The following is a 25,743-nucleotide window of genomic DNA, read 5'->3' on the forward strand; positions in this document are numbered from 1 at the left end:
GCGTCTGCCTATCTCTCATCCATAGAACAAACAATCTCCAACGCACCAACCTGCACCCAACAACAGAAAAAATAGAAACACAAACCCAAACAAAACGAAAGAAAAATGAAAACAAGAAAAAGCAAGAAAACATGGGTTGCCTCCCATGCAGCGCTAGTTTTTAAGTCGCCAGCCCGACTAAGAGAACCACTTAACCAAAATCCGATTGAAGCTCTAGCTGCCTTAACGCCCTTGTAAACACGTCTTCTTGGATTGCAGCTGTTTAGCCCTATTTTGTGATGAATTTGTGGGTGTTTACGTCTTATATTGACTTTTATTTTGGTCTCTTTCACTCAAGAGTTGATTGATTTGAGCTTTTGTGCTAATTTTGTTGTCTCAGGATTTTATGCTCAAATTGATTGATATGTGGACAAAACTAAAGTCAGAATCAGAACCAGCATCAACAACAGTACCAGTTGGGACCCCCTCAACACCACAACCAGAATCAACAACAACCCCCTTATCAACCACCACATCGGAGAGCACCCTGGGAAGAAGCCATTGAAAGCATGGCTAAGGAGAGCGAGAAATTTCGAAATGAAATTCGTGCCGGTATGAACCAGACCAACCAGCAAATTAGTCATTTGACTAAAGTAGTGGCCAAACTAGAAGAGAACGTTGGTAAACTCCCAGCCATGGGAATCAACCCCAGAGAACATGCCCAAGTTGTGCTGACTGAGTTTCCCGAGGGAGAGAAAAAGGAAGAGGAGTTGTTAGCAGAGGCTGAATTGTTTCGAGGAAGCTGGAATAAGAGTGGGAAAGGTCCAACTGATGAACAAGCTGGAGGTAGCAACCCAACCGAGGCACCCTACCCAGGACGCCTGAAACAGAAAGCTAGAGAGAAGGAAGCAAGTGAAATGATGAAGATGTTTCAAAAAGTTGAGTTGAGCTGTCGCAGCCCGATATAGCCAGTGATAGCGTATACCAAGTATCGTACGACTAATAAAAGAAATAGTGAAAGAAATAGGAATACATCTTGTTTTAGCGGAAGCAATTGCAAACTTTACTCATTTTAAAGAAGGATTTCAAGACCAAAATAATTACTAGCTTGGGTAAACATGATTAAGCCATTGAAACTTAGCAAGGGTCTGAGAAGTATTTCCCTTAAGGGATATTACAGACATAAGCAAATTAAATAAAGAGTTTCATCAGAGTTATGCAGCGAGATGCGTTACTATATGTGTGAAGACATATAGCAGGGAGTTCAAATTCTTATAGAGTCAAAGCTTATAAAGATAAATATGAGACATAGGAAAGACACAGCCAACTGACAATTCCAACAGCTTTCACCCATCCTCGCGCCAAGCCAGACCTGCACATTTAGAAATACATGCAGGGCTGAGTACCAAAAAGCACTCAGTGGACTCATGCCGGAAATAATTGAAATGTTGCTCTTAGAGCTATATGTCAATCTTGCCCTTTTCAATGCATCAACAGGATTTAACTGAGATTAAAAATACCTGTTCATGTTTTTCTGTCATAAACTCATTTGCATCATCATAATAATATCATTAGTCTGCAGACATTATATATTCACGGTATGTGCCAACTATGAGAACTCATATAATATATATATAAGGTGAAGAGAAGGAGGCCTCCTTCAAATCACCGTGACCGGCCGACTAGAGACGGCTCACGGTCACCTCTGCGCACAAAACCTTTACTGTCATATAAATCAGTCAAAGGCCGATATCTTGCATCATGATCATAATCATGTCTTTCATAGAGGCAACATACCATATCTCATTCTCATCAATAATAAATATGGCAAGTTGACAATTTTCATAATACTCATCAATAATGCTTCAACATGCTTCATTTTCATAAGATTCATCAATAATGCTTCAACATGCTTCATTTTCATAAGAATTTGCATTTGAACTCATTATCATGGTAGCTAGCCATAATAGAGTTAGAATAAAGCCCACCTGTCTCAGGGGTCGATGACGTAACGCTCAGAGTCGTACTAACGCCGGCCGTCACTCGAACCTTTGGTGGCGCACGTGGTTTAGATTGTCATGTGACAAAATAAACTCTAGTTAGAATTTCATCTAACTAATATCTCAATACTTATGCTTTCATCATATGCTTAATCTCATCTTATAACCTATCTACTATTTACCCAATTGGACCTCTCAATTTAATTAGATATCTTATCCAATTAAAAGACTCTCAATCCTAGGTAAATAGCATTCATAAACATCAAATAGTCATTCATACTTTGCAATAATCAATTTCCACATAATACATTTTCACGATTTATCACAATAGTCAAATGACTTAAAAAAAATAATCCTATGAACTCGAAATCTTTTTCCTTGTAAGTAAATTCCCAAATATTCACGTAAGCTTGGAAATAAATATAAAATTTTCTAGTAGTATTTTCATGACATAACATGGTGTATTAATCCACCAAAACTTTAAAATCCTCAAAACAATTACAAAGTAGAAATTTTCAGACTCCTACAGTTTATCATTCTGCTCTGCCTCAACTTTAACGAATAAACTGTTTTGACTCAGAAATCTCCTAGATTCGAGACTTACACTGTTGAAAACCTTTCTGCGTCTAGTTTTATTTAAAAAAAAGTAGCGTGAAAAACTCCAAGTGGTTTACGAGATATGGGTGTTTTCCCACAGTCTACCAGATTCGGCAGTTTTGCACGACTGGAAGCTATGATTTTTGAAAAATAGTAAACGTTGGCCAAATGGTTTGAAATTTGGTGTAAATCAGTATAATACATGTATCTTTCTACCATAAAAATTTGGGAGGCTGAATGGTTTTTGAAAGTTACTGAAAAGTGTGACTCTAGGGACTGCCTTTCTAAATTTCCGGTGGACATGCGCAGTAAACGTTTTGCATTTTAAAAAGGTAGTAAAAGAAGTCCAAATGACTTGATATTTTACCAGAGTCCTCAAGACACATATATCGACACACTGTAAAAGTTTGAAGAGTTTTAGACGAGGGAAACCTCGTCGACTGATCAGTCCAGAACGTAAGAAAACTTCTCAAAATGGTTGAAACAACAACATATACACATATCATCATAGATCTATACTTTCATCACCATTCTCATGCATTTTCACACTAATAACTCATCATGCTTCAATTATGCATCAATATACATGCTTATACCACAAGAAAATATATATATAACATAAGAGGAGGATTGAGGTTGCTACCAACAAGATCAATGGAGGTGGAGTAGAAGATGATGCGTAGTATGCTTGGAGCTTGAGCTTGAAGATGAACACTTTAAGAAACCTTAGTTCTTACTATATTTGGTGGAACAAGAAAAAGAAGTGTGGTGGAGTGAGGAGGAGGAGGAGGGCTGCTGAAAATAAAGAAGAATAAGAGAGGGAGGGAGATGAGAGAGAGGTGTGCATGTGCTTGTGAGCTTAAAGTGTGGAGGAATGAGTTGGCTAGTTAGATTAGCTTTTTAGGGGCTCTTTAATGGTGCATGTGATTTCCATTGATGGGAAAGAGAAGAATAATGTGGGAGAGTGGGGAGGGAGCTAGTGCTGCGTAAGGGTGAGAGAGTGAGAGAGAAAGAGTGAGAGAGATTGAGAGAGATAGAGAGAGTGAGAGAGAAAGAGAGATAGGTGTGTATATATATATATATATCTATATATATATATACTTGAATAATTATAACTCTTATTTAGTATGTGGGAAAAATATATCTCATGAAAATATATTTATTCATGTGAGGAAAAATTATCTCTATTATGATATATCTAATATCATAATAACAATGCATCAATAAATCATATGTGAATATTCTACCAAGTAAAATATTTATATCACATAGACATTTTAATAAAAATATAGGGCGAAGATAGGTTTCTCAATAAGAGAATTTATAAGACTCGAGAAAATAATATCGCCTCCTATTAAACTCTAAAAATTTCTTATCTCATTTATTCGCCCACGTGCATAATTCCTCTAGCTACTATTTAAAACTCAATTTAAATTCGAGCTAGGGCACAAATAGCTTCTCAAAACACGGGGTGTTACATCCTTACCCCCTTAAAAAAAATTTCGTCCCGAAATTTGAAATCTCACCTTCGGGAAACAATTCTGGATATTTTTCCTTCATTTTATCCTCCAATTCCCAAGTTGCTTCTTCTTGCCCGTGATGTCTCCATTGTATTTTGACTAAGGCAAGTGACTTATTTCTCAATTGTTGGATCTTTCTATCCAACACAGCTTCGGGTCTTTCTTATATTTCAGGTCTGGTTCAAGAGATATATCCTCTCGATGAATAACATGCTTCGGGTCAAACACGTATTTTCTCAACTGCGACACGTGAAAGACATTGTGAACATTCGCGAAATTTGGAGGTAACGCGAGTCTATAGGCAACAGGGCCTACTTTTTCCAATATGTCGTATGGGCCTATAAATCTAGGCTTGAGCTTTCCTTTTATACCAAATCGGTGAATCCCTCGAGAAGGGGAAACTTTCAAAAAGACTTTACTTCCCACTTCAAACTGAATCTCTGTGCGTCTAGTGTCGGCATAAGATTTTTGGCGATCTTGAGCTTCTTTAATTCGTTGCCGAATTTGTCTCACAGTTGTGATCATTTCTTCCACTGCGTCAGGACCTAACACTTTTCTTTCTCCTACTTCATCCCAATAAAGCGGAGATCTACATTTTCTTCCATAGAGGGCTTCATATGGTGCCATGTTAATAGTCGTTTGGAAACTATTATTGTAGGCAAATTCAATCAGGGGTAACACTTGTTCCCATTGAGCTCCTCTATCTAACACTACAGTCCGAATCATATCTTCCAAAACTTGTATAGTTCTTTCAGACTGTCCATCCGTCTGTGGATGAAAAGCTGTGCTAAAATTCAACTTAGTACCCAATTCCCTGTGTAAGCTCATCCAAAAACGTGAGGTGAATTTTGTATCTCTATCGGAGGTAATCGTCATTGGAACTCCGTGTAAACGTACTATCTCACGAATGTATATTTGAGCTAACTTTTCAGAACCACTTGTGACAGGAATCGGTATGAAGTGAGCACTTTTCGTCAATCTATCTATGATCACCCAAACGGCGGTATTCCCTCTATTCGACTTTGGCAAGGCAGTGACAAAGTCCATGGCAATGTGGTCCCATTTCCACTCTGGGATTTCTAACGGTTGTAATTTGACATAAGGTCGTTGGTGTAATGCCTTCACTTGCTGACAAGCTAAACATCGTTCTACAAACGAAGCTATGTCTCGCTTCATGCCTTCCCACCAAAATCTTGCTTTTAAATCTTGGTACATCTTTGTACCTCCCGGATGTGCTGCGTAAGGCGTGTCATGAGCTTCGCTCATGATTTCATTTCTTAATTTCTCATCATTGGGTACACAGATTCTTCCCTCAAACATCAATGCATTATCTGCTGCTTCTTGGTATGACTCAAGCTTCTCGGTACGGATTTTCACTCGCAATCTTTCCAATTTCTCATCCTCTCTTTGCATACTAACAATCCTTGATCTTAGATCGGGGGTAACACTGAGTGTCGCCATGATCAAATCTGTGGTTTGCGGTGGAAATACCACTTCCAACCTTAACCTTTCGAATTCCCTAACCAAGTCATTCTCCTTGGTTAGGATACATCCTAACTTGGCTCGTTCCATTCTGCTCAAGGCATCTGCCACGACGTTGGCTTTGCCTGGATGATAATTGATTCCACAATCGTAGTCCTTGACCAATTCTAGCCATCTTCTTTGTCTCATATTCAGATCCTTCTGTTCAAAGAAATATTTGAGACTCTTATGGTCGGTGTAAATTTCACATCTTACTCCATAAAGGTGGTGTCTCCAAATTTTCAATGCGTGCACTACTGCTGCTAGCTCTAGGTCATGTGTCGGGTAATTTGCTTCATGTGGCCTAAGCTGTCGCGAGGCATAAGCTATTACCTTTCCCTCTTGCATCAGTACACAACCTAGTCCTTTCTTTGATGCGTCTGTATATATGGTATATTCCTTGTTTGCTTCTGGAACGGCTAGTACTGGGGCGGTGGTCAACCTCTTCTTCAATTCTTGAAAGCTTTGTTCGCATTCGTCTGTCCACAAGAATTTGACTTCTTTCTTGAGCAGATGAGTTATAGGCTTGGCTATTTTGGAGAAATCTTGTATAAAACGACGGTAGTAGCCTGCTAATCCTAGGAAGCTACGAATCTCGTGAGGTGTCGTTGGTGATCTCCATTCTTGCACTGCTTGAACTTTGGCAGGATCCACTTTGATTCCTGCAGCTGAAATGACGTGGCCTAAGAAATTGACTTCTCGTAGCCAAAACTCACATTTGCTATACTTAGCATAAAGCTTTTCAGCTCTTAGCTTCTCTAGCACGGTTCTAAGGTGCTCTTCATGATCCTTCTCATTCTTCGAGTAAATCAAGATGTCGTCTATGAATACCAACACGAATTGATCCAAATATTCGTGAAACACTCGATTCATGAGATCCATGAATACGGCGGGGGCATTTGTTAATCCAAAAGGCATCACTATGAACTCATAGTGTCCGTATCTCGTGCGGAATGCTGTCTTTGGAATATCCTCAGGTCGTATTCTCAATTGGTGATATCCCGTCCTTAAATCTATCTTTGAGAAAGCGCGTGCTCCTCGAAGTTGATCAAACAAATCGTCTATACGTGGCAAAGGATACTTGTTCTTTAGGGTCACCTTGTTTAATTCCCGGTAATCGATACACAATCTTAAACTTCCGTCTTTCTTTTTGACAAACAGGACCGGTGCTCCCCAAGGCGAAACACTGGGTCGAATGAATCCCATGTCCAACAATTCTTGTAGTTGCAACTTCAGTTCTTGCAATTCTGCTGGTGCCATCCTATATGGTGCTTTGGATATTGGTGCTGCTCCAGGTTCCAAGTCGATTGTGAATTCCAATTGTCGGTTCGGGGGTAGACTTGGTAGAATATCAGGGAAAACGTCTTGATACTCCCGCACTATAGGTACATCTTCAATCTTTATTTGTGCTTCCTCTTCTTGGCTCAAGTATACTAAATATGCTGTCGCGCCCTTTTCTTTTAGTATCTGGTTCGCTTGCACTGCAGAGATGATAGGTGTCTTCTTCCATTTCCTATTGATGGCATAAAAACATGTAGGTTCCAGGCCAGGTGGCTGGAATGATATCCGTCTCTGCTCGCATTGTATCACCGCATGGTGTTCTGCTAACCAGTCCATTCCCAAAATGATGTCTGTGGTCCACATGCGCAGAAGTCTCAACGTCTTAGCCTTAAGCTTAAGAGGTCCTAATTCGAAATTCTAAGTTAGGACACACATGTGTCACGGTGGTGATCTTCCCTAAGGGAGTGGCTACCCTTAAGTGTAGCTGGGCTGGTTCTACATTCAGCTCTAACGTATCCACACAAGTATATGAGATGAAAGAATGTGATGCTCCAGTATCAAAGAGAATAACAATGGGTACACCTTTCAGTTCCCCAATACCTGTTAAGTTTCCTTGGTTCTTATCCTGATTCTTCTTATTGATAGCATACATCCTTTGATATTGCGGTGGTATTCCTGCTTGCGGTGCAGGTAGCTGCTTATGAGGCTGGTTTGGACGGCGAAAAGGTTGTTGCTGTAGTGGTTGAGGTAGAGGAAGAATTCCCTCCATTGCTCTGAGTTGTGGGGTTGGAAACTGATTGGGTCTTCCTCCACTCATCCCTTGCTGTCGGTTGGGGCACTGGCTCGAGTAATGCCCTGGTTTCCCACAAGTGAAACAATTTGGGTTTCCAGCTCTGCACACTCCTGTGTGTAACTTGTTGCACTTAGGACAAGGGGGTATCCCTTGGTGTCCGGGGTGTGAGGTCGCTGGTCCACCATAAAATAATTTATCGCCTTTCACGAATGGAGCCTGGACATTCTGACCTTGCCATGGCTTTTTACCCTCATTTCCACGATTTTCCCATTTGCGTTTTCCTTTCTGTCCTTGGTTAGAGTAGGGAGTGTTTGATACTTGCGTATATTGAGCTGATGGAGGCGTTGGTGTGTGTGTTGTTTTCTCTGGTTGCATTGCTAGCTCCATATCTAGAGCTCTGTTCAAGGCCTCGGCGTAGGAAAGTGCCGTTTGACTTGCCAATACAACTCTTATCTCTTGTCGCAGTCCGGCGCAAAATAACTCGGACATCTTCTCATCCGTATCCACTCTATACGGTGCATATCGGGCCAGATCGCAGAATAGTCGATCGTACTCCACTACAGTTTTATTCCCTTGCTTTAAGGTGGTAAACTCCATCTCCTTCTTTTTCCTATAGCTTCTGGGTATGAACTTCTCACATAGAGCAGTCTTAAAAAGCTCCCAAGTGAGTTCATCTAACTGCTCCGGGGTCATAGTTTTCTGCTTTGCTTCCCACCAATAGTCGGCGGTTCCTTTCAGCTGGTAAGACACGCACATAAGACGTTGTGCGTCGTTGCATCTCAAAAATCGAAAGATTCGTTCCATAGCACGAATCCATTCTTCCGTTTCAGCAGGGTCTCCCGTGCCTGCGAAAGTCGGTGGGTTCTGTCTTAAGAAAAGTTCTTCCACTCTCCTATCTTGAGGTGGAGGCGGCGGCGTAGGTTCTCTGGGTTCTTCCTCATTCTCGGGTGTATCTCTGTTCACTCTTCGTGGAGGCATTATGACAATCTACAAGTTTGGGTCAAAAGATAAGTTCCTCTATGTGACAAGGATCATCTTACTCTAGTCTTATGGCTGAGTAATTCACAACATACCATGCGTCTTATATATATATATATATGTATATACATACATTATCACATAGAGTATACTCAATGCATCAAGTACTCGGTTCTCAATCAATGTATACAAATTGACAACTACATCATAACAATGCATCAAAACAAGTAATCACATTTCTCATTTAGTCAAAAATGGCCACTTTGGCCCATCATGTATATACCGTGAAAATTGCCTCAGCGAGGACTTCTTTTGTACAAAATGTATACTATGATCTATAAACTGCTATAGGTCAGTACAAAGTACTACTCTGCTAAAGACCTAGCTACTGCATCAATATTGCCTCTATGTACAAGCAGCCCTACAACTGGGTACAGATACTATCCGTTACCCGTGTACTATGGGGGCCTAACAAAATAAGTACAAACCCTGGTCTGGGATGGAACTATCCATTGTTAGCCAAATCTAGGGGCTATCTAAACAAAGCTACCATATATATACATCTCTATTCAAATACCATCATATCAAAACCATATCCACCCATGACCTCTACCATCACCCCGGCTACTATCGTCACTCCCATCCTCCGTAGCATCATCACCGACATCTGCTCGAGCGTCACCCAATCGGGGCACATACGGCACACCGTCCTCACTGTCAGAGTCGGCACGGTGAAAAGGGTCAAAGGCGGCTCTCTCTCGAATCGGATCTCCTTGAGGGACGTCCGTCTCGAAGGCCTGGCCCATGTTAGGAAGATCCAAGGGCTGTGAGATGAGAGTCCCAACAACCGGGACTGATCCTGTGTCGTCCTCCATGTCTCTAGCTGTCCCCTGGGGTCGTGAAGGTCCTGGTGCGAATGGATCAACATCAGCCATAGCAATCTCGCCCTCTCCAACCGTAGGGAGGGGAGGAACAGGGAGGGTCTCACGGATGGGGCTCATCAGCTGCTCGATGGTATCGATGGCCTCAGTGGTGTCTATGGTCATAGGGGTAACCAAGATATCAATAGGAGAAATCTCCTCCTCGGGCAGAGTGCCCTGAGGAAGTGAAGGAATAGGGTCATCAATCGGCTGGAAGATAAGGAGGTCTAGTCCCAATGCCATAAAAGGATCCTCAGTCTCAAGAAGACCCTGAGGCTGACTCTCTGCCTCACCCTCTCGGGTGTCACTCTCCGTCAGGTAAAAGTAGGGTGGGTTCGCATACATCACGAACCGGCTCAACAGAATGGTTAGGTACTCCGGGAATCGCACCTCAAATCCTCCCGGTGCCAACGGGCTATAGAAGTCTGGGGCGATAAAATGACACCAAGCCTGCCAGTGGGGTGGCATCCTATGTGGTAGTATCTGCATGGCCTGCTGGGCCGTGACTCCATGCTCTACGGCGTCAATCCACCTGTGGTGGAAGCGTGCTAAGAACTCTCCAATAGTCTCGTGGTGCTCCAAAGTACAGTCATAGAAAGCCTGTACTATGTCGAATCCGTCTGCCATGCTAGAATAACAACTCGTGTTACTAAGTCAAGAATGACTTACTCGTTTATTACTCAATAACATACTCGTTTGTCGGTGTTCCTCTAGGATTCTCGTAGTGTATCGGTATCAATATTGATTCCAATAAAAATTTTCCACCATCTTACTTATCCAGTCAATCAAAACCAGATATCAATAATATTGCATCATGTACTAATCATGCTTCTTTCTCAACTTATAAATATCATCAACTTATCAATTGCATATCTCATGCTCATAAGTAACTTTAAACTTTAACTTGCATACCTCGTCAAGCTGGCGGAGATGGGGTGTTGGCTCTTGTCAGTGACATAGCTCTTTTAGTCTAAGACTCTAGCTTAGACTCAAAAAAAAAAAAAAAACTCTATAAGAGATTATACTCAGAGCAGACGAGCTGCTCTGATACCACTCTGTCGCAGCCCGATATAGCCAGTGATAGCGTATACCAAGTATCGTACGACTAATAAAAGAAATAGTGAAAGAAATAGGAATACATCTTGTTTTAGCGGAAGCAATTGCAAACTTTACTCATTTTAAAGAAGGATTTCAAGACCAAAATAATTACTAGCTTGGGTAAACATGATTAAGCCATTGAAACTTAGCAAGGGTCTGAGAAGTATTTCCCTTAAGGGATATTACAGACATAAGCAAATTAAATAAAGAGTTTCATCAGAGTTATGCAGCGAGATGCGTTACTATATGTGTGAAGACATATAGCAGAGAGTTCAAATTCTTATAGAGTCAAAGCTTATAAAGATAAATATGAGACATAGGAAAGACACAGCCAACTGACAATTCCAACAGCTTTCACCCATCCTCGCGCCAAGCCAGACCTGCACATTTAGAAATACATGCAGGGCTGAGTACCAAAAAGCACTCAGTGGACTCATGCCGGAAATAATTGAAATGTTGCTCTTAGAGCTATATGTCAATCTTGCCCTTTTCAATGCATCAACAGGATTTAACTGAGATTAAAAATACCTGTTCATGTTTTTCTGTCATAAACTCATTTGCATCATCATAATAATATCATTAGTCTGCAGACATTATATATTCACGGTATGTGCCAACTATGAGAACTCATATAATATATATATAAGGTGAAGAGAAGGAGGCCTCCTTCAAATCACCGTGACCGGCCGACTAGAGACGGCTCACGGTCACCTCTGCGCACAAAACCTTTACTGTCATATAAATCAGTCAAAGGCCGATATCTTGCATCATGATCATAATCATGTCTTTCATAGAGGCAACATACCATATCTCATTCTCATCAATAATAAATATGGCAAGTTGACAATTTTCATAATACTCATCAATAATGCTTCAACATGCTTCATTTTCATAAGATTCATCAATAATGCTTCAACATGCTTCATTTTCATAAGAATTTGCATTTGAACTCATTATCATGGTAGCTAGCCATAATAGAGTTAGAATAAAGCCCACCTGTCTCAGGGGTCGATGACGTAACGCTCAGAGTCGTACTAACGCCGGCCGTCACTCGAACCTTTGGTGGCGCACGTGGTTTAGATTGTCATGTGACAAAATAAACTCTAGTTAGAATTTCATCTAACTAATATCTCAATACTTATGCTTTCATCATATGCTTAATCTCATCTTATAACCTATCTACTATTTACCCAATTGGACCTCTCAATTTAATTAGATATCTTATCCAATTAAAAGACTCTCAATCCTAGGTAAATAGCATTCATAAACATCAAATAGTCATTCATACTTTGCAATAATCAATTTCCACATAATACATTTTCACGATTTATCACAATAGTCAAATGACTTAAAAAAAATAATCCTATGAACTCGAAATCTTTTTCCTTGTAAGTAAATTCCCAAATATTCACGTAAGCTTGGAAATAAATATAAAATTTTCTAGTAGTATTTTCATGACATAACATGGTGTATTAATCCACCAAAACTTTAAAATCCTCAAAACAATTACAAAGTAGAAATTTTCAGACTCCTACAGTTTATCATTCTGCTCTGCCTCAACTTTAACGAATAAACTGTTTTGACTCAGAAATCTCCTAGATTTGAGACTTACACTGTTGAAAACCTTTCTGCGTCTAGTTTTATTTAAAAAAAAGTAGCGTGAAAAACTCCAAGTGGTTTACGAGATATGGGTGTTTTCCCACAGTCTACCAGATTCGGCAGTTTTGCACGACTGGAAGCTATGATTTTTGAAAAATAGTAAACGTTGGCCAAATGGTTTGAAATTTGGTGTAAATCAGTATAATACATGTATCTTTCTACCATAAAAATTTGGGAGGCTGAATGGTTTTTAAAGTTACTGAAAAGTGTGACTCTAGGGACTGCCTTTCTAAATTTCCGGTGGACATGCGCAGTAAACGTTTTGCATTTTAAAAAGGTAGTAAAAGAAGTCCAAATGACTTGAAATTTTACCAGAGTCCTCAAGACACATATATCGACACACTGTAAAAGTTTGAAGAGTTTTAGACGAGGGAAACCTCGTCGACTGATCAGTCCAGAACGTAAGAAAACTTCTCAAAATGGTTGAAACAACAACATATACACATATCATCATAGATCTATACTTTCATCACCATTCTCATGCATTTTCACACTAATAACTCATCATGCTTCAATTATGCATCAATATACATGCTTATACCACAAGAAAATATATATATAACATAAGAGGAGGATTGAGGTTGCTACCAACAAGATCAATGGAGGTGGAGTAGAAGATGATGCGTAGTATGCTTGGAGCTTGAGCTTGAAGATGAACACTTTAAGAAACCTTAGTTCTTACTATATTTGGTGGAACAAGAAAAAGAAGTGTGGTGGAGTGAGGAGGAGGAGGAGGGCTGCTGAAAATAAAGAAGAATAAGAGAGGGAGGGAGATGAGAGAGAGGTGTGCATGTGCTTGTGAGCTTAAAGTGTGGAGGAATGAGTTGGCTAGTTAGATTAGCTTTTTAGGGGCTCTTTAATGGTGCATGTGATTTCCATTGATGGGAAAGAGAAGAATAATGTGGGAGAGTGGGGAGGGAGCTAGTGCTGCGTAAGGGTGAGAGAGTGGGAGAGAAAGAGTGAGAGAGATTGAGAGAGATAGAGAGAGTGAGAGAGAAAGAGAGATAGGTGTGTATATATATATATATCTATATATATATATACTTGAATAATTATAACTCTTATTTAGTATGTGGGAAAAATATATCTCATGAAAATATATTTATTCATGTGAGGAAAAATTATCTCTATTATGATATATCTAATATCATAATAACAATGCATCAATAAATCATATGTGAATATTCTACCAAGTAAAATATTTATATCACATAGACATTTTAATAAAAATATAGGGCGAAGATAGGTTTCTCAATAAGAGAATTTATAAGACTCTAGAAAATAATATCGCCTCCTATTAAACTCTAAAAATTTCTTATCTCATTTATTCGCCCACGTGCATAATTCCTCTAGCTACTATTTAAAACTCAATTTAAATTCGAGCTAGGGCACAAATAGCTTCTCAAAACACGGGGTGTTACATGAGCATACCTCTACTCGATGCTATCAGGCAAATTCCAAAATATGCCAAATTCTTGAAAGACCTTTATTCAAGAAAAGTCAAAATGGAGGAAGAAGTCCGATACGTGATGGGAGAAAGTGTTTCAGCGGTGATCCAACGGAAGCTACCCACTAAGAGAAAGGATCCAGGGATGTTCACCATTCCATGCAACATAGGAGGAACCAACATGGATAAAGCAATGATGGATCTGGGAGCCTCCATTAATGTGATGCCATTGGCTGTATACAAGAGATTGAATATTGGCGAGATGAGGGACACCCGTGTGGTCATACAGTTGGCTGACAGGTCCAACGCTTACCCTGAAGGAGTGGTGGAAGACGTACTGATCAATGTCTTTGGGCCACGCCTTGGGTTTATATGGATCATGGACGGATTATCAGTATGCCTATGACCGAAACGAATGTTAACAACAGTTATGAACTAACCGAACAACCTCACCCCCTTGTTATTATTGATCTTGTTTATTTCTTGTGCAGAGTATACAGATTGAGAATTGTGACACCTCAGTTTGTCGTTGGAGAACAAAGTGGTTCCTCACTCCTTGTGGGATTCGACCCTACACTTACCGCTAAGACTAAGTTCTTGTTGTGAGACGTAGGAGGGTGTACTGTCTGTACTGGGCATACACAGGTATTTTGTCTGCACCGCACGACGGGTGTGTGTCAAAGACCCTTGCAAAAATCATAAAGAGGTGCTAGTTCAGTACTTTGGGATCGCCAGATCATATATCCCGACCCCACAAGGTAGTGCTAGCAGCACTGATCCAAAAGCAACCATTCAATTGAAAATAAGCATATCTCCGAGTCCTAGCAGATGAGAAAAGTCAAGACCACTCCTCCGGACATCTACGTCAGGGAAACAGGGTACCTTCAATCATACTTCACAACTCCAATGAGATACAATGCTTCTGGAAGGAAGAAATCAAAGTGACTGATGTTATCAGTCTTTTTAAAGGTTCTTTGAGCTCATCTCGTGCAGCTCGTACACCACCTTCAACATCAGCAACAACGATTATCCCTTCGTCGTCCGCTGGAATCCACCGCCATACACGATCTTCTCAATCCAGACGTGATGCAGGCAAATCTACAATGCCAGCCCTCAAGACTGACATTATTCCTTCAAACATCCTTCCATTGATCGAAGAGGTCTCAGAACTTACTACTGAGACTCATTCAGATTCTGTTGATGTGCCGCCTCATTGTTCACTTCATTCACCTGAGGCACCAAAATCATCTCCTTAAGAGCATCCTTATTCACCTCATCAATCGCCCCAACCAACTCAATTTGTTCAACACCCTTTCTCACCGACTGATGAAAATCTGTCTCCTCGAAAAAATCTTCTTCAATACGTCACTGAAACCTTTCTCACAAAGGTTCCAGATTTTAACCCCTTCGTTCCCTCCTCTTCAGAGACTGATACTTCTCATCCTCAGAAACTTAGGAACTACTTCCAAGGTCTTGCTCAGCATTGCCTAAGCATACACATTCCTAATCTCCAGCCATAAACAAATCCGAATGAATACCAAGATTTGGTGCATCTTCTCTTCCACGCCTTCATCAGGACTGCTCCTCGGTTACAGATTTGGGACCTCAATGCCTTGCTGTCTGAGTCCGATTTCGACTCTGTTGAGTCGGAGCTCTACAAAAAGTTCGACATCACCAACATGTGGGATGCCATACATGATGTGTTTGCAGTGATACGTGATTATCTGCTAGCACGTGGTTTTCTGTGCAGGACCCTTGGAGAAGAAGACATACCAGAAGCTATGGAAGAGGATCACCCAACTGCTCCCCCAACTGAAGCCAAGGATCTCCAGCTGGAAAGGCATATGAAAGCTCATGAAAAGGACCTAACTGATCTCAAAACCCATGTCCATACCCTTGAATCACATGTCCTGTCAATCAGGAAACTGTTGGGTCCTTCCCTTTCTGTTGATGCCAAAAAGGGGAAAGAGTTGAAGATTGGTGAAGAGACGAAGAAAGATGAGGGCAAATAAAAGGAAGGTGAAAGAAAACCACGGGGGAAAGGTCTTTCAAGCGACCTCGTGGTGAAGAAAAATGATTTATGTTTGAATGTTTTGTGTTTATTTTTGTTTGTTCTCGTGTACTTAACAGTTCAGGGACTGACTACTTATTAGTTCCTATGTAATGAAAACAACAATTACCTTTTGATGTCATCCAGAAGAATTTCTCCTTTTGTCCAGGCGCTGATTACTCATTTATGTTTTTATAGTTATGCTTTATTCTTTTTCTTTAACTGTCAGTTTTTCTTTCAGTCTGCAAGATTTTAGGTTATATTGTTAAGGGGGAATAATATTCACCCTGTTTAGTATCTTGCTTTTCTGTTTTTAGTCGTTTCTTGTCTCAGGATTGATTGTATGGTTTTGGCATCATCAAAAAGGGGAAAATTGTTGGGAACTTAATGAAATATCCTATCCCTAGTTTTGATGATACCAAAACTCTTAGAACTACTTGTAATAGACTAGAACTTTTCGAACTCAAGTGTTAGAGTTCATGTTTTCTAGTTAGACTGTTGTTCTGAAGACTAAAGACTGAAAACCTCAACTGAAGATAGCTGTGAAAAGACCAAGTCAAATAATGGCGTATTGACTGAACGATGATCTCACTGATAAATCAGTTATGACTGAAGTATTAATGTTGGCCACGTGGAATTAGCGAACTGATACTCAAGTCAAGTATCAGTTAATATTCTTCCTCAGACTGAAACTCTGACATAACTGAATATCGATGTAGGACTTTGACTATCCAACTCATACTTTCGATCCCAAAATATTTGTCATCAGCCAAATTTATAATTTTTTTGAAAAGCTAAAGTTTTTTTTTTCTTTTTTTTGGGGGGAGGGGGAAATCATTCGATTTTTATATTTAAGCCCAAAAGTTAGGTTATAAAGTATAATTAGTTCTTCTTGCAATTTCAAATGTTATTATTGTTGATCTAATTAAAAAATATATACTGTATATTATTCTAATGGTTTCATTGCAATGCTATTTGAATTGATATATTTTCCACCTAATCAAAGTAATCCAACGGGAATATTGTTGGAAAGTTCCTTGTGAATATAAAAAGTTCCAATGATTTATTTCTCCATTTGAATTCTTGCATGTTGTGAACAAGGTTCTCAATCTATAATGAATCTTTATTACTTTGTACAATATGAAAAGATAAATCATGCTAAGAAATAGTAAAAACAGTAGTAAAAACAGTACTGTACTCATATATAAGGATCTATTGGCCATCCCACAAGGTTCATAACTTTTCTTTATCTATCTATTTCTATTATATATATATATATGGTTAGAATCAATGGAGAATTCTATATTATTCGTATTGAATAATTCAATAACTTTAACGAATAAATCAAGAGACCGCATGAATATTTATTCATAAAAACGCTACCTTCAGAATTTGAACCTCATGCAACTTTCAGTAAATTTATTGACTTATTCAGACACACTACTAGAAAAACGCTCATAGATAACGGATTTTATCCGTTATTTATGAGCAAAAAAAGCGTTGTGTATAGTGGTGTTATCTATTATAGGTGTCATACACAACGGTTTAAAAAACCGTTATCTATGAAGGGAAAAGATAACAGTACAACCACACATACATAACGGTTATAAAACCGTTATCTATGAAGGGAATAGATAACAGTACAACCACACATACATAACGGTTATAAAATCGTTATCTATATTGATTATACATAACGGTTTTAGACTGTTATGTATTATAATTTATCCGTTATCTATTCCATAATATATATTTTTTCATATTATAGTTAACAGTTTTTTATACTTTTTATAACGGTTTAAACCGTTATCTTTGTAAGAAAAAGATAACGGTTTTTGACTGTTATGTATTAGAATTAATCCGTTATGTATTATATAATATTTCTTTTTTCTCATATTATAGATAACAGTTTTTTATACTTTTTATAACGATTTAAAACCGTTATCTTTGTAAGACATAGATAACGGTTTTGTATATATTAGATGACAGTTTTTCGCATATTTTTTATTTATTCTTAATTTTTCCTTTTATGTATATCTAAAAATCAATAAAAAAAATTCAAATAATAAAATAACATTGACAAGATAATATTAGCATATATAACATAGCATCCAACAATTCGAGCTACACAAGTTGCCTGTTAATACATGTTTTACTACATGAAGCATCGGCAGAGCAACTCGTTTCTTCTTGGAGATGGGTACTGGAGCTGAAGGCAATCTATGCCGGCTCGCTTCTTTTCCATTCAGAAGCTGCTACTTTGTGATTTTAGCACGCTTTAGTGAGTTTGGCGCTTGTACAAGATTTTGTTCTTGCACAGGTGAATTCGCATCCTTCGTCTTCACAAGGTATATATGCCTTTTCCGTAGAAACCTGATTATTCCATTGTTATTTTGATCAGTGCAACACGAACATGGGGGATACCAAAATAAGACAGCGATGAACTAGGCATTTTTACTCGTCAATATTTGACAATGCGCGGAAACATATATCTGCGGAGAAGCCACATATACAAAGATAAACGTATGTATTTGGCTTCATACCTGATTGAATATCATGCATTTCATTGCTCAAGATCATAGCAATCCAACATAAAAAGCAGCAAAATCGCTACAAAACACTACTCCAACAAAGAAGGAAACATATATTGCAGACAAGATGTGGACCAAACCATTGATTTCCAAATTGTGTGCCATCAATATATAAAGCAAAGAAACCATACGACATACACCATGAGAAAATCTTGAAGGCAGTTAGATTAAAGGCATACAGTATCTAATCAAATTGCATACCGAACTTCAGCAGCGAGCATCAGCTTCCTCTCTTTCGCCGTCTCCAATTTGCTTCTCATAACATCAGCCTCCTGCAATTTGAACCACCATGCCTCTTAGAAATATGTTATAACAAACATTGAAAAACAAGATAGAGAGAGAGAGCAGAAACAAAGTGAAGAAATTCTAGGTCTCGCAACTACATTAGCAAATTAAAAAACAAAAAATACCTAAAACCACTTAACCTAATCAGCTGCTTTGTATTTAATTTATTGTTCTCATATCTTCACTCCACTTTCATCTTCAACCAGCAACAAGCTAGAATCTAATCCCTTTTCTTGGTCACAAATATGCTTTAATCTGATCATTTATAGTTAACAAGAAATAGAAAAGTTTAGCAAGCAAACAGTTAGAGTTGCTTTGATAGCTTAACTATGTTCGTATTCAAGCTTAACTAATTCAATACTTTAGAGTTGACTGAGCCTCATCGATTCCATGCCCATGAAGGGACAATTAATTTTTATTTTTTTTAGAATTACTGCTCACGTAGATTAAGTGACGAACTCTCGATCTATTATTACTTGAAAGAGAATCGTCTTATCAACTAAGTTGTGTTTCCTCGAATACTCGCCTGATCTCATCAGATACCTTGCCCAGCTTGCTGAGCATGAATAGCTTCAACTTGGCCGGATCCTCCACCATCTCTTTCTCTGCACCATTTTTCGCAATGAACATTAGCACACACAATGTGAAATGGTACAGTTAGAGACTAGGAAAGAAAGATATGAGCACCTTGAGATGAAGGACTAAAGGTGAAAAACCAGTAAACAGTATAATCATCACAGGGGATAACACCAAATCTAACACCCTTCCCAAAGAACTGCATCAACTTTGGCTCGAAAGCATGTCCATCCTTAAAATACACGAAGCCCCTAACAGCTGCTCGACCAGCATAAGCCGGCTTACTAAAGCCTAAGAACTTGGACACCACAGAGTTCACTCCATCACATCCAATCAAGACCTATTCAAAGCCAAGAATTCTATGACAATTAACAGTAAACACAAACTAATTAACAACTCGAGTAAGCATTCTTGTTATCTGCATTAACTACCTTAGTTTTCAGGACAGTTCCACCGGATAGATGAATAGATTCGACACGATCCTCAATTTGTATATGAACCACCTTGGAGGAGTACCTGATTGTACCTCTTGGAAGTTCATTTTCTAGTGTTTCCAGCAGCACTCTCCGACTCACACACCGAGACTCCAGATCATCCCTAAATGCAGTCAGACGTAGTCACAATCATGTATTAGACAGTGAAGAAATTCAATCTTTTACTATACACACTAATTTTTATATGAAGTTACCTCTACTCGGAAAATAACACGAAATTGCAGTGTCGCACTTACTGTGAATGCGAAGCCCTACATGGTAGCTCAGCAGTCTGAATCCCAGAGTTAACCGATGTAGTCACAATTCTGCAAAACAAGGCCTAATTAACTACTTTGAAGATAAACACTTCAGAAATATCAATGAATCACAGTGAAAATCATACAGCTGATCTAAATTTAAATAAAAAAAGGAATAAATCGACGTTACCTGCTAAGTTTGTGGTGTTTTGCGCGAAGTATGTCGCCTACGCCAATAGCATCCAGTGCCCTCCAACCATTTGCTAAAATTCCTAAAGCAAATCCTGAAGTTCTCAAGCTATCTGCTGACTCCACAACTACGCTTCGAATTCCCAATCTACTATTATCAAACAGCAACAGTCTTAAAAAGTTTAGCTCATAATCATCAAAGCGAATCAGTTTCAGCAGCATACATGTTCGATGAAATGCTGGATCTCAATTGAAAGATTTTTGAGAGGGAATTTTTTGAGGATACCTGTGCAGCCCTAAAGATGTTGCGAGACCTGCAATTCCAGCTCCAACAATCACTATCTCTTGCTCTTCCATTCCAAATTTGGTTTCTTCCTCTTCTCTAATCTTCATCCAACTACCCTTCATCCAACTACCTGAATCCGCTCCACCGTTGCTCGATTCCAATCCAAAGCTCCCCTTTCTCTCATACCTCCTTGGCTTAGAAGAAGGGGCAAAACTCTTGTTCGACGCCTAATTATCAACCTCATCCGCTCTCGACTGCAAATCGGATAATTAGGGCTTTCCCCCTTTCCTGCCTCGATTATGTGGAGTTGAGAAGAGAACCGGCCGTAGAACACCATCGGCTCGCCGATCCTCGGACCACCAGCAACGATGGGCGGGCTCTAGGCGTAGCTCGCCGGTCTCCCTGAGATGGCGACGGCTGGGTTATACCGAACAGAGAAGAACTAGGGCTCGTCCTTTGCCCTAGCTATATGTTAGAGGAAAATGAAGAGGCGAGGTCACGGCGACCGATGTCGCCGGAAGAGCGCGAATAGCTACCATTCGCCGGAGAGAGAGAGAGATTTGGGGAGGAGATGAGACGCAGCGAAGGTGGGCGGCAGCGGCGCGACGCAGTGACAAGGGTGGGCGGGCGCGAGGCAGCAGCGAGGGTGGGTGGGCGCGGGGCAGTAGCGAGGGTGGGCGGCGACGGGCCGGCGTGGGGCAGCGGCGCCGGCGGCGGAGTCGAGAGGGGAGAGAGAGAGTCGAGAGACAGGGATGACGCATGAGGAGGCAGAGAGATTAGATGAGAGAGACGAACAAAACTAGGGCTTGTAGTTTTGGGGGGTTAATTTCTAAATTTCCTAAATAATATCTTATTCCTTTTTTTTCATTTTTAATATTCAATTTTTGGTATTTAGATTTCTAATTTAGAATTTATATAAGTGTTACTTAATGATAAAATAAAAAAAATATTATGATTTTTTTATTTTTCAAAGTCTATATCTAGGAATAAATTCAGATTTTAGGATAAACAATTTATTTGTTATTTTTAATATAATATAATATAATATATTATTATTTTTAAAAAATTAATAAAAAAATTTATACATAACAGTTTTTATAGACGCTCATACATAACGGTTCAAAAACCGTTGTAAATGACTCTTATACATAACGGTTCTTTAACGTTATAAATAAACCGTTATAAAAGATGGTCATAGATAACGGTGGCATAACGGTTTTGTAAACCGTTATGTATGCAACTAATAGATAACGCAAAAATATAACGGTTTTTCAAAAACCGTTATCTATGGATATAGACAACAGTACATAGATAACGGATTTTTTCAAAACCGTTATCTATTCCTAAAAGTGCGCTCATACATAACGGTTTTTGAAAAAAACCGTTATCTATGCATTGTTATGTATGTAAACTTTTGTAGTAGTGACAACTACATTTAGCATTCTCTCTCTCTCTCTCTCTCTCTCTCTCTCTCTATATATATATATATATATATATATATATATATAGGGTGTGGTTCTAGAGAGAACTACGTTATTTGTGAGAACGGGAGAACTATCAAATCTAATGCATTCACTGTAAAAATTAATGCATTCGCTGTTAAAATTAATGCACTCAAAAAAATAAAAAAAAATTGCTCCCTTCAGGATTCGAACCCAGGATCTGCATTCATCCAACAAGATGATGTATCCACCGTAGATCTTGATGATCGAATGGCTGAAAATGGTTCTCCGTTCTTTTTTATTTATGGTTCTTTCCTGAACCTCTCCCTATATATATATATATATATATATATATATATATATAGGGAGAGGTTCAAATAAGAACCACTAAATAAAATTAGAACAGAGAACCATTTTAAGCAATTTGATCATCAAGATCTACGGTGGATGCATCATCTTGGTGGATGAATGCAGATCCTGGGTTCGAATCCTGAAGGGAGCAAAAAATTTATTATTTTCGGATGCATTAAATTTAATAGCGAATGCATTAATTTATATAGTAGATGCATTGATTTTAATGGTTTTTATGTTCTCACGATAAGTGTGGTTCTCACTATAACCGCACTCAGTATATATATATACTATATATATATAGTATGGGGTGGCTAGAATAAAAATATATTTTTTATATAAACTATAAACGAATTAAAATGTATGAATTCTATGTAGAACACGTATGAATTGGCTGTGTAACTGTATGAATTGCAAAAAAAAAAAAAAATCGCTATCTTTGGGATTCGAACTCAGGACCTGAATTATACAACAAGGTGATGAATCAACTGTAGATATTGATGATCTAAGGGCTGAAAATTGTTCATATTTTATACAAAAAAATGTATTTTTATTCTAGCCCTCCCATATTATATATATATATATATATATATATATATATATATATATATATATAGGGGTGGGCTAGAATAAAAACACTCTTAAGTGTATAAAATATAAATGTTTCTTAATGTACGAATTTTATGTAGAACACGTCTGAAACTCTCTCTCTCTCTCTCTCTCTCTCTGCAATTGTCTCTCTCTCTCAAATTACTAGTCTCCATTCACCTCGTCGTCTGCCCTCTCCATCTCGAACCCTCTCTCCACCGTTGGCCCGCCGCCGCCTCCACTCACGTCATCGTCTGCCCTCTCCATCTCGAACCCTCTCTCCAGTTGTGTCGATTTGTGCGAGGAGAAGCTCGAGGCGATCCGCAGAGATCCATGCCGAAAGCCCACTCTAGCCACCCCCTCCAGTGAAACCCTAGCAGCGGCGAGGCGGGGCTGAGTCCGAGCGGTGTTGGCTTGAGCGAGAAGACGATTCAGAGGCTCGAGGCGATCTGCCGCGATTCGCATCAAAAGCCCGCTCCAGCTGCGTCTATCTACCGTCCACCCCTCTGAATGAAACCCTAGCAGCGGCGCGGCGCGGCGGAGTGCAAGCGGTGGCGGCTTGAGCGAGAAGACGATCCAGATCTGTTCCTGAGATTTCTCCAAGTTCATTCTCTGTTCCTGATATTTCTCCAATTTTGTTTGATTTGTTTGAGTTCGATTGGTTTCACTCTCTTTTCATGAAATTTTGCACTCTCTGTTCATGAAAATCATAACCAGAAATCAGTTCATGAAATTTTCACTCTTTGTTTCACTCTCTGTTCATGAAATTTTCTCCAATGTTGTTTGATTTGTTTGAGTTCGATTGGTTCGAAATCTGTTTGATTTGTTTGAGTTCGATTGGTTCGAAATCTGCAGATTTTTGTTGTTGACTGCAGATTTTTGTTCTTGCAAATTTTTCGTTGATTGCAGATTTTTGTTCTTGCTCAGTTTCATTTTAGAATTTTAATTTTTCAGAATTTCAATTTTTCATTTTCAGAATTTTAATTATTTAAGAATTTTTCATTTTCATTGGAATTGTCTAACGTTAACAATCCTTTAATCACAAACTTAAACATGTGGACCACACTCTTTATTCTACTTACTTCATTCTCCTTAATCTCCGTGTCGAAAAGAAACGAAACATGAATAGCGGGACGGTGGCATAGTGATATATTCTCATGCATATTTCTATCCAACGTAATGCATATTTGTGTTTATGTTTATGCATATTTGTGTTTAATTATATGCATAATTTTGACGATGGTCGTGCCAAAAAAAAATGAATTTACGACAATTTTTTTTAAATTTCCAAAAATTGTAATCCTATATATATACATACATATATCTATATATATAAAATACAAGAGAAACTATATTTCTCTCTCCGTCCCCCATATTTATGCATACCTTTCGTTTTTGGTACATCTCCTAAATTTATGCATACTCTATTTTTGACACTACCCAACAAATAATTTTCACAATTTTATTCTTGTAACTTAGACCACAATCTACTTAACAATACTTCTTTTTTTCTTTTTTTAGAACAAACACCCGAAGGATGATGGGTTAGGCAGACCCCCAACCTGTACATAACCATCAACCAATGTCCCAAACACGACGCTACCCAAAAGTGACAACGCCCATCAGGATCAACAAGGAAGAAAAGAAACCAATCGAGCTAAAGGCATACATAAATGTAGCCCAAAAGTGATTGCATCCAGAAGAAAAAAGAAGCAAAATCAAATATGAAACAAACCAAAACAAACTAAGTATCATCATAAAATCTGAATATAAAGCTAGGATAACCAAGCTGGTCCATCCTAACCAAAGCAAAAAAAAAACCGAGGAGCAGAGAAACAATCGAAAAACAATTCAATGTGGAACATTTCTCCACTATCAGTACTTCAAACAACTTTTTATTAAAACTCGTTCCGAATCAACTATGCATATTTATGCGGACGGAGGAAGTACATTGTTTTAATCATCGTAGTATTCACATTAATTACTTAACATTTTATAATGATTTGTTATATTAGTTTGTTAAATTTGTGTTATTTTTATCACATTTTCCTTTCTTAAATAATTTTCAATGTTGAACTTGTGTCAATTCTCTAATTAAAGTAAAATTATGAATTATTAATAATGAAAATTAGTTTATTTTCTTAGAAGATGAAATAATTTTTTTAAAAAACACATAAAGTTATATTTTTATATACTTTTAATATAGTTATTGTTAAATTAATGGAAATTCAAACAACTATTTATTATAATAAGTGATTGAGTACAAATCTTAAATTTATAATAAGACTCTACTAGTACAAAATGTTAAAAAATATTGACGTCCTCAAATTTCATGGAAATACTTTCAAACGTTATATTTAATAAATTTTCAGTCCCTTGAGGTGGATCCGTTCACATTTGATACTCGTATTTATTTGCTAAATTAGTTTGAAAGTAAGGTCAAAATTGTAAAGTGATTGTAATTTATTTTGTAGTTATTCCAAAAGCGAAACCAATTGTTTTCGTAAACATGACCCATCATTCGAATTGTGAAATTAAATACAATTTTTCGGCAATACATTAATATATTAAATATTAAAACAAAACCACACTGATGTCTCTGTTCAGGCGACGAGTTATTCATCTTTTTATATAAACTTTTTTAAGGAAGTTTTCTACTCTAAACAATTGAAAATAATATTCCCTTCGCCCCAACGAAAGCGGTGCGTATTCTTTTTTTGAATCGTCCCAACAAAAAACAAAAATAGTGTTTTTTTATAATAATTTTACACTACAAATAATATAGTTCTATACATCTTTATACGCTTTTACACTATTTCTTAAATCTCGGATCGAAAAAAATACACCGCTTTTATTGGGACA

General features: G+C 38.4%; 2 protein-coding genes and 2 long non-coding RNA genes across 4 annotated transcripts; all 4 read right to left on the minus strand.

Annotated features, from left to right (window-relative positions):
* Window positions 1-1,087: 1,087 nt before the first annotated feature.
* On the minus strand, window positions 1,088-3,604 carry LOC131021457 (uncharacterized). Its single transcript, XR_009100953.1, has 3 exons — window positions 3,220-3,604; window positions 1,968-2,028; window positions 1,088-1,351 (listed from the first exon to the last, which is right to left on the minus strand). It is a non-coding gene; the product is annotated as an uncharacterized LOC131021457 (long non-coding RNA).
* A 1,481-nt stretch (window positions 3,605-5,085) lies between these two features.
* LOC131023391 (uncharacterized) lies at window positions 5,086-8,447 on the minus strand. Its single transcript, XM_057952930.1, has 4 exons — window positions 7,499-8,447; window positions 6,875-7,302; window positions 5,516-6,763; window positions 5,086-5,175 (listed from the first exon to the last, which is right to left on the minus strand). Exons 1-4 carry the CDS (start codon window positions 8,445-8,447, stop codon window positions 5,086-5,088), a joined length of 2,715 nt encoding a protein of 904 aa, XP_057808913.1.
* A 2,361-nt stretch (window positions 8,448-10,808) lies between these two features.
* On the minus strand, window positions 10,809-13,274 carry LOC131021458 (uncharacterized). Its single transcript, XR_009100954.1, has 3 exons — window positions 12,935-13,274; window positions 11,684-11,744; window positions 10,809-11,067 (listed from the first exon to the last, which is right to left on the minus strand). It is a non-coding gene; the product is annotated as an uncharacterized LOC131021458 (long non-coding RNA).
* Window positions 13,275-17,906: 4,632 nt separating this feature from the next.
* On the minus strand, window positions 17,907-20,919 carry LOC131021459 (monooxygenase 2-like). Its single transcript, XM_057950650.1, has 8 exons — window positions 20,501-20,919; window positions 20,216-20,362; window positions 20,026-20,094; window positions 19,727-19,892; window positions 19,407-19,635; window positions 19,246-19,324; window positions 18,636-18,706; window positions 17,907-18,216 (listed from the first exon to the last, which is right to left on the minus strand). The coding sequence occupies exons 1-7, from the start codon at window positions 20,620-20,622 to the stop codon at window positions 18,691-18,693; spliced, it is 828 nt and encodes a 275-aa protein (XP_057806633.1). The 5' UTR covers window positions 20,623-20,919; the 3' UTR covers window positions 17,907-18,216; window positions 18,636-18,690.
* Between the last annotated feature and the right edge of the window lie 4,824 nt (window positions 20,920-25,743).

This window comes from Salvia miltiorrhiza, chromosome 4, assembly GCF_028751815.1.
Source record: "Salvia miltiorrhiza cultivar Shanhuang (shh) chromosome 4, IMPLAD_Smil_shh, whole genome shotgun sequence".
In the NCBI taxonomy this organism is placed as follows: domain Eukaryota; kingdom Viridiplantae; phylum Streptophyta; class Magnoliopsida; order Lamiales; family Lamiaceae; genus Salvia; species Salvia miltiorrhiza.

Excerpts from the sequence above, each read along its gene's own strand:
- LOC131023391 (XM_057952930.1), bottom strand. The coding sequence starts at position 8,447 with ATGTGCGTGTCTTACCAGCTGAAAGGAACCGCCGACTATTGGTGGGAA. Across the intron at positions 6,764-6,874 it reads CCAAAGCACCATATAGGATG|AAAGACGGAAGTTTAAGATT; the intron begins GCACCAGCAGAA and ends TTTGTCAAAAAG. Across the intron at positions 5,176-5,515 it reads CCGATCTAAGATCAAGGATT|AAATCCCAGAGTGGAAATGG; the intron begins GTTAGTATGCAA and ends TACAACCGTTAG.
- LOC131021459 (XM_057950650.1), bottom strand. The coding sequence starts at position 20,622 with ATGAAGGGTAGTTGGATGAAGATTAGAGAAGAGGAAGAAACCAAATTT. Across the intron at positions 20,095-20,215 it reads AAACACCACAAACTTAGCAG|AATTGTGACTACATCGGTTA; the intron begins GTAACGTCGATT and ends CTTGTTTTGCAG. Across the intron at positions 19,893-20,025 it reads TGTAGGGCTTCGCATTCACA|GGATGATCTGGAGTCTCGGT; the intron begins GTAAGTGCGACA and ends GACTGCATTTAG.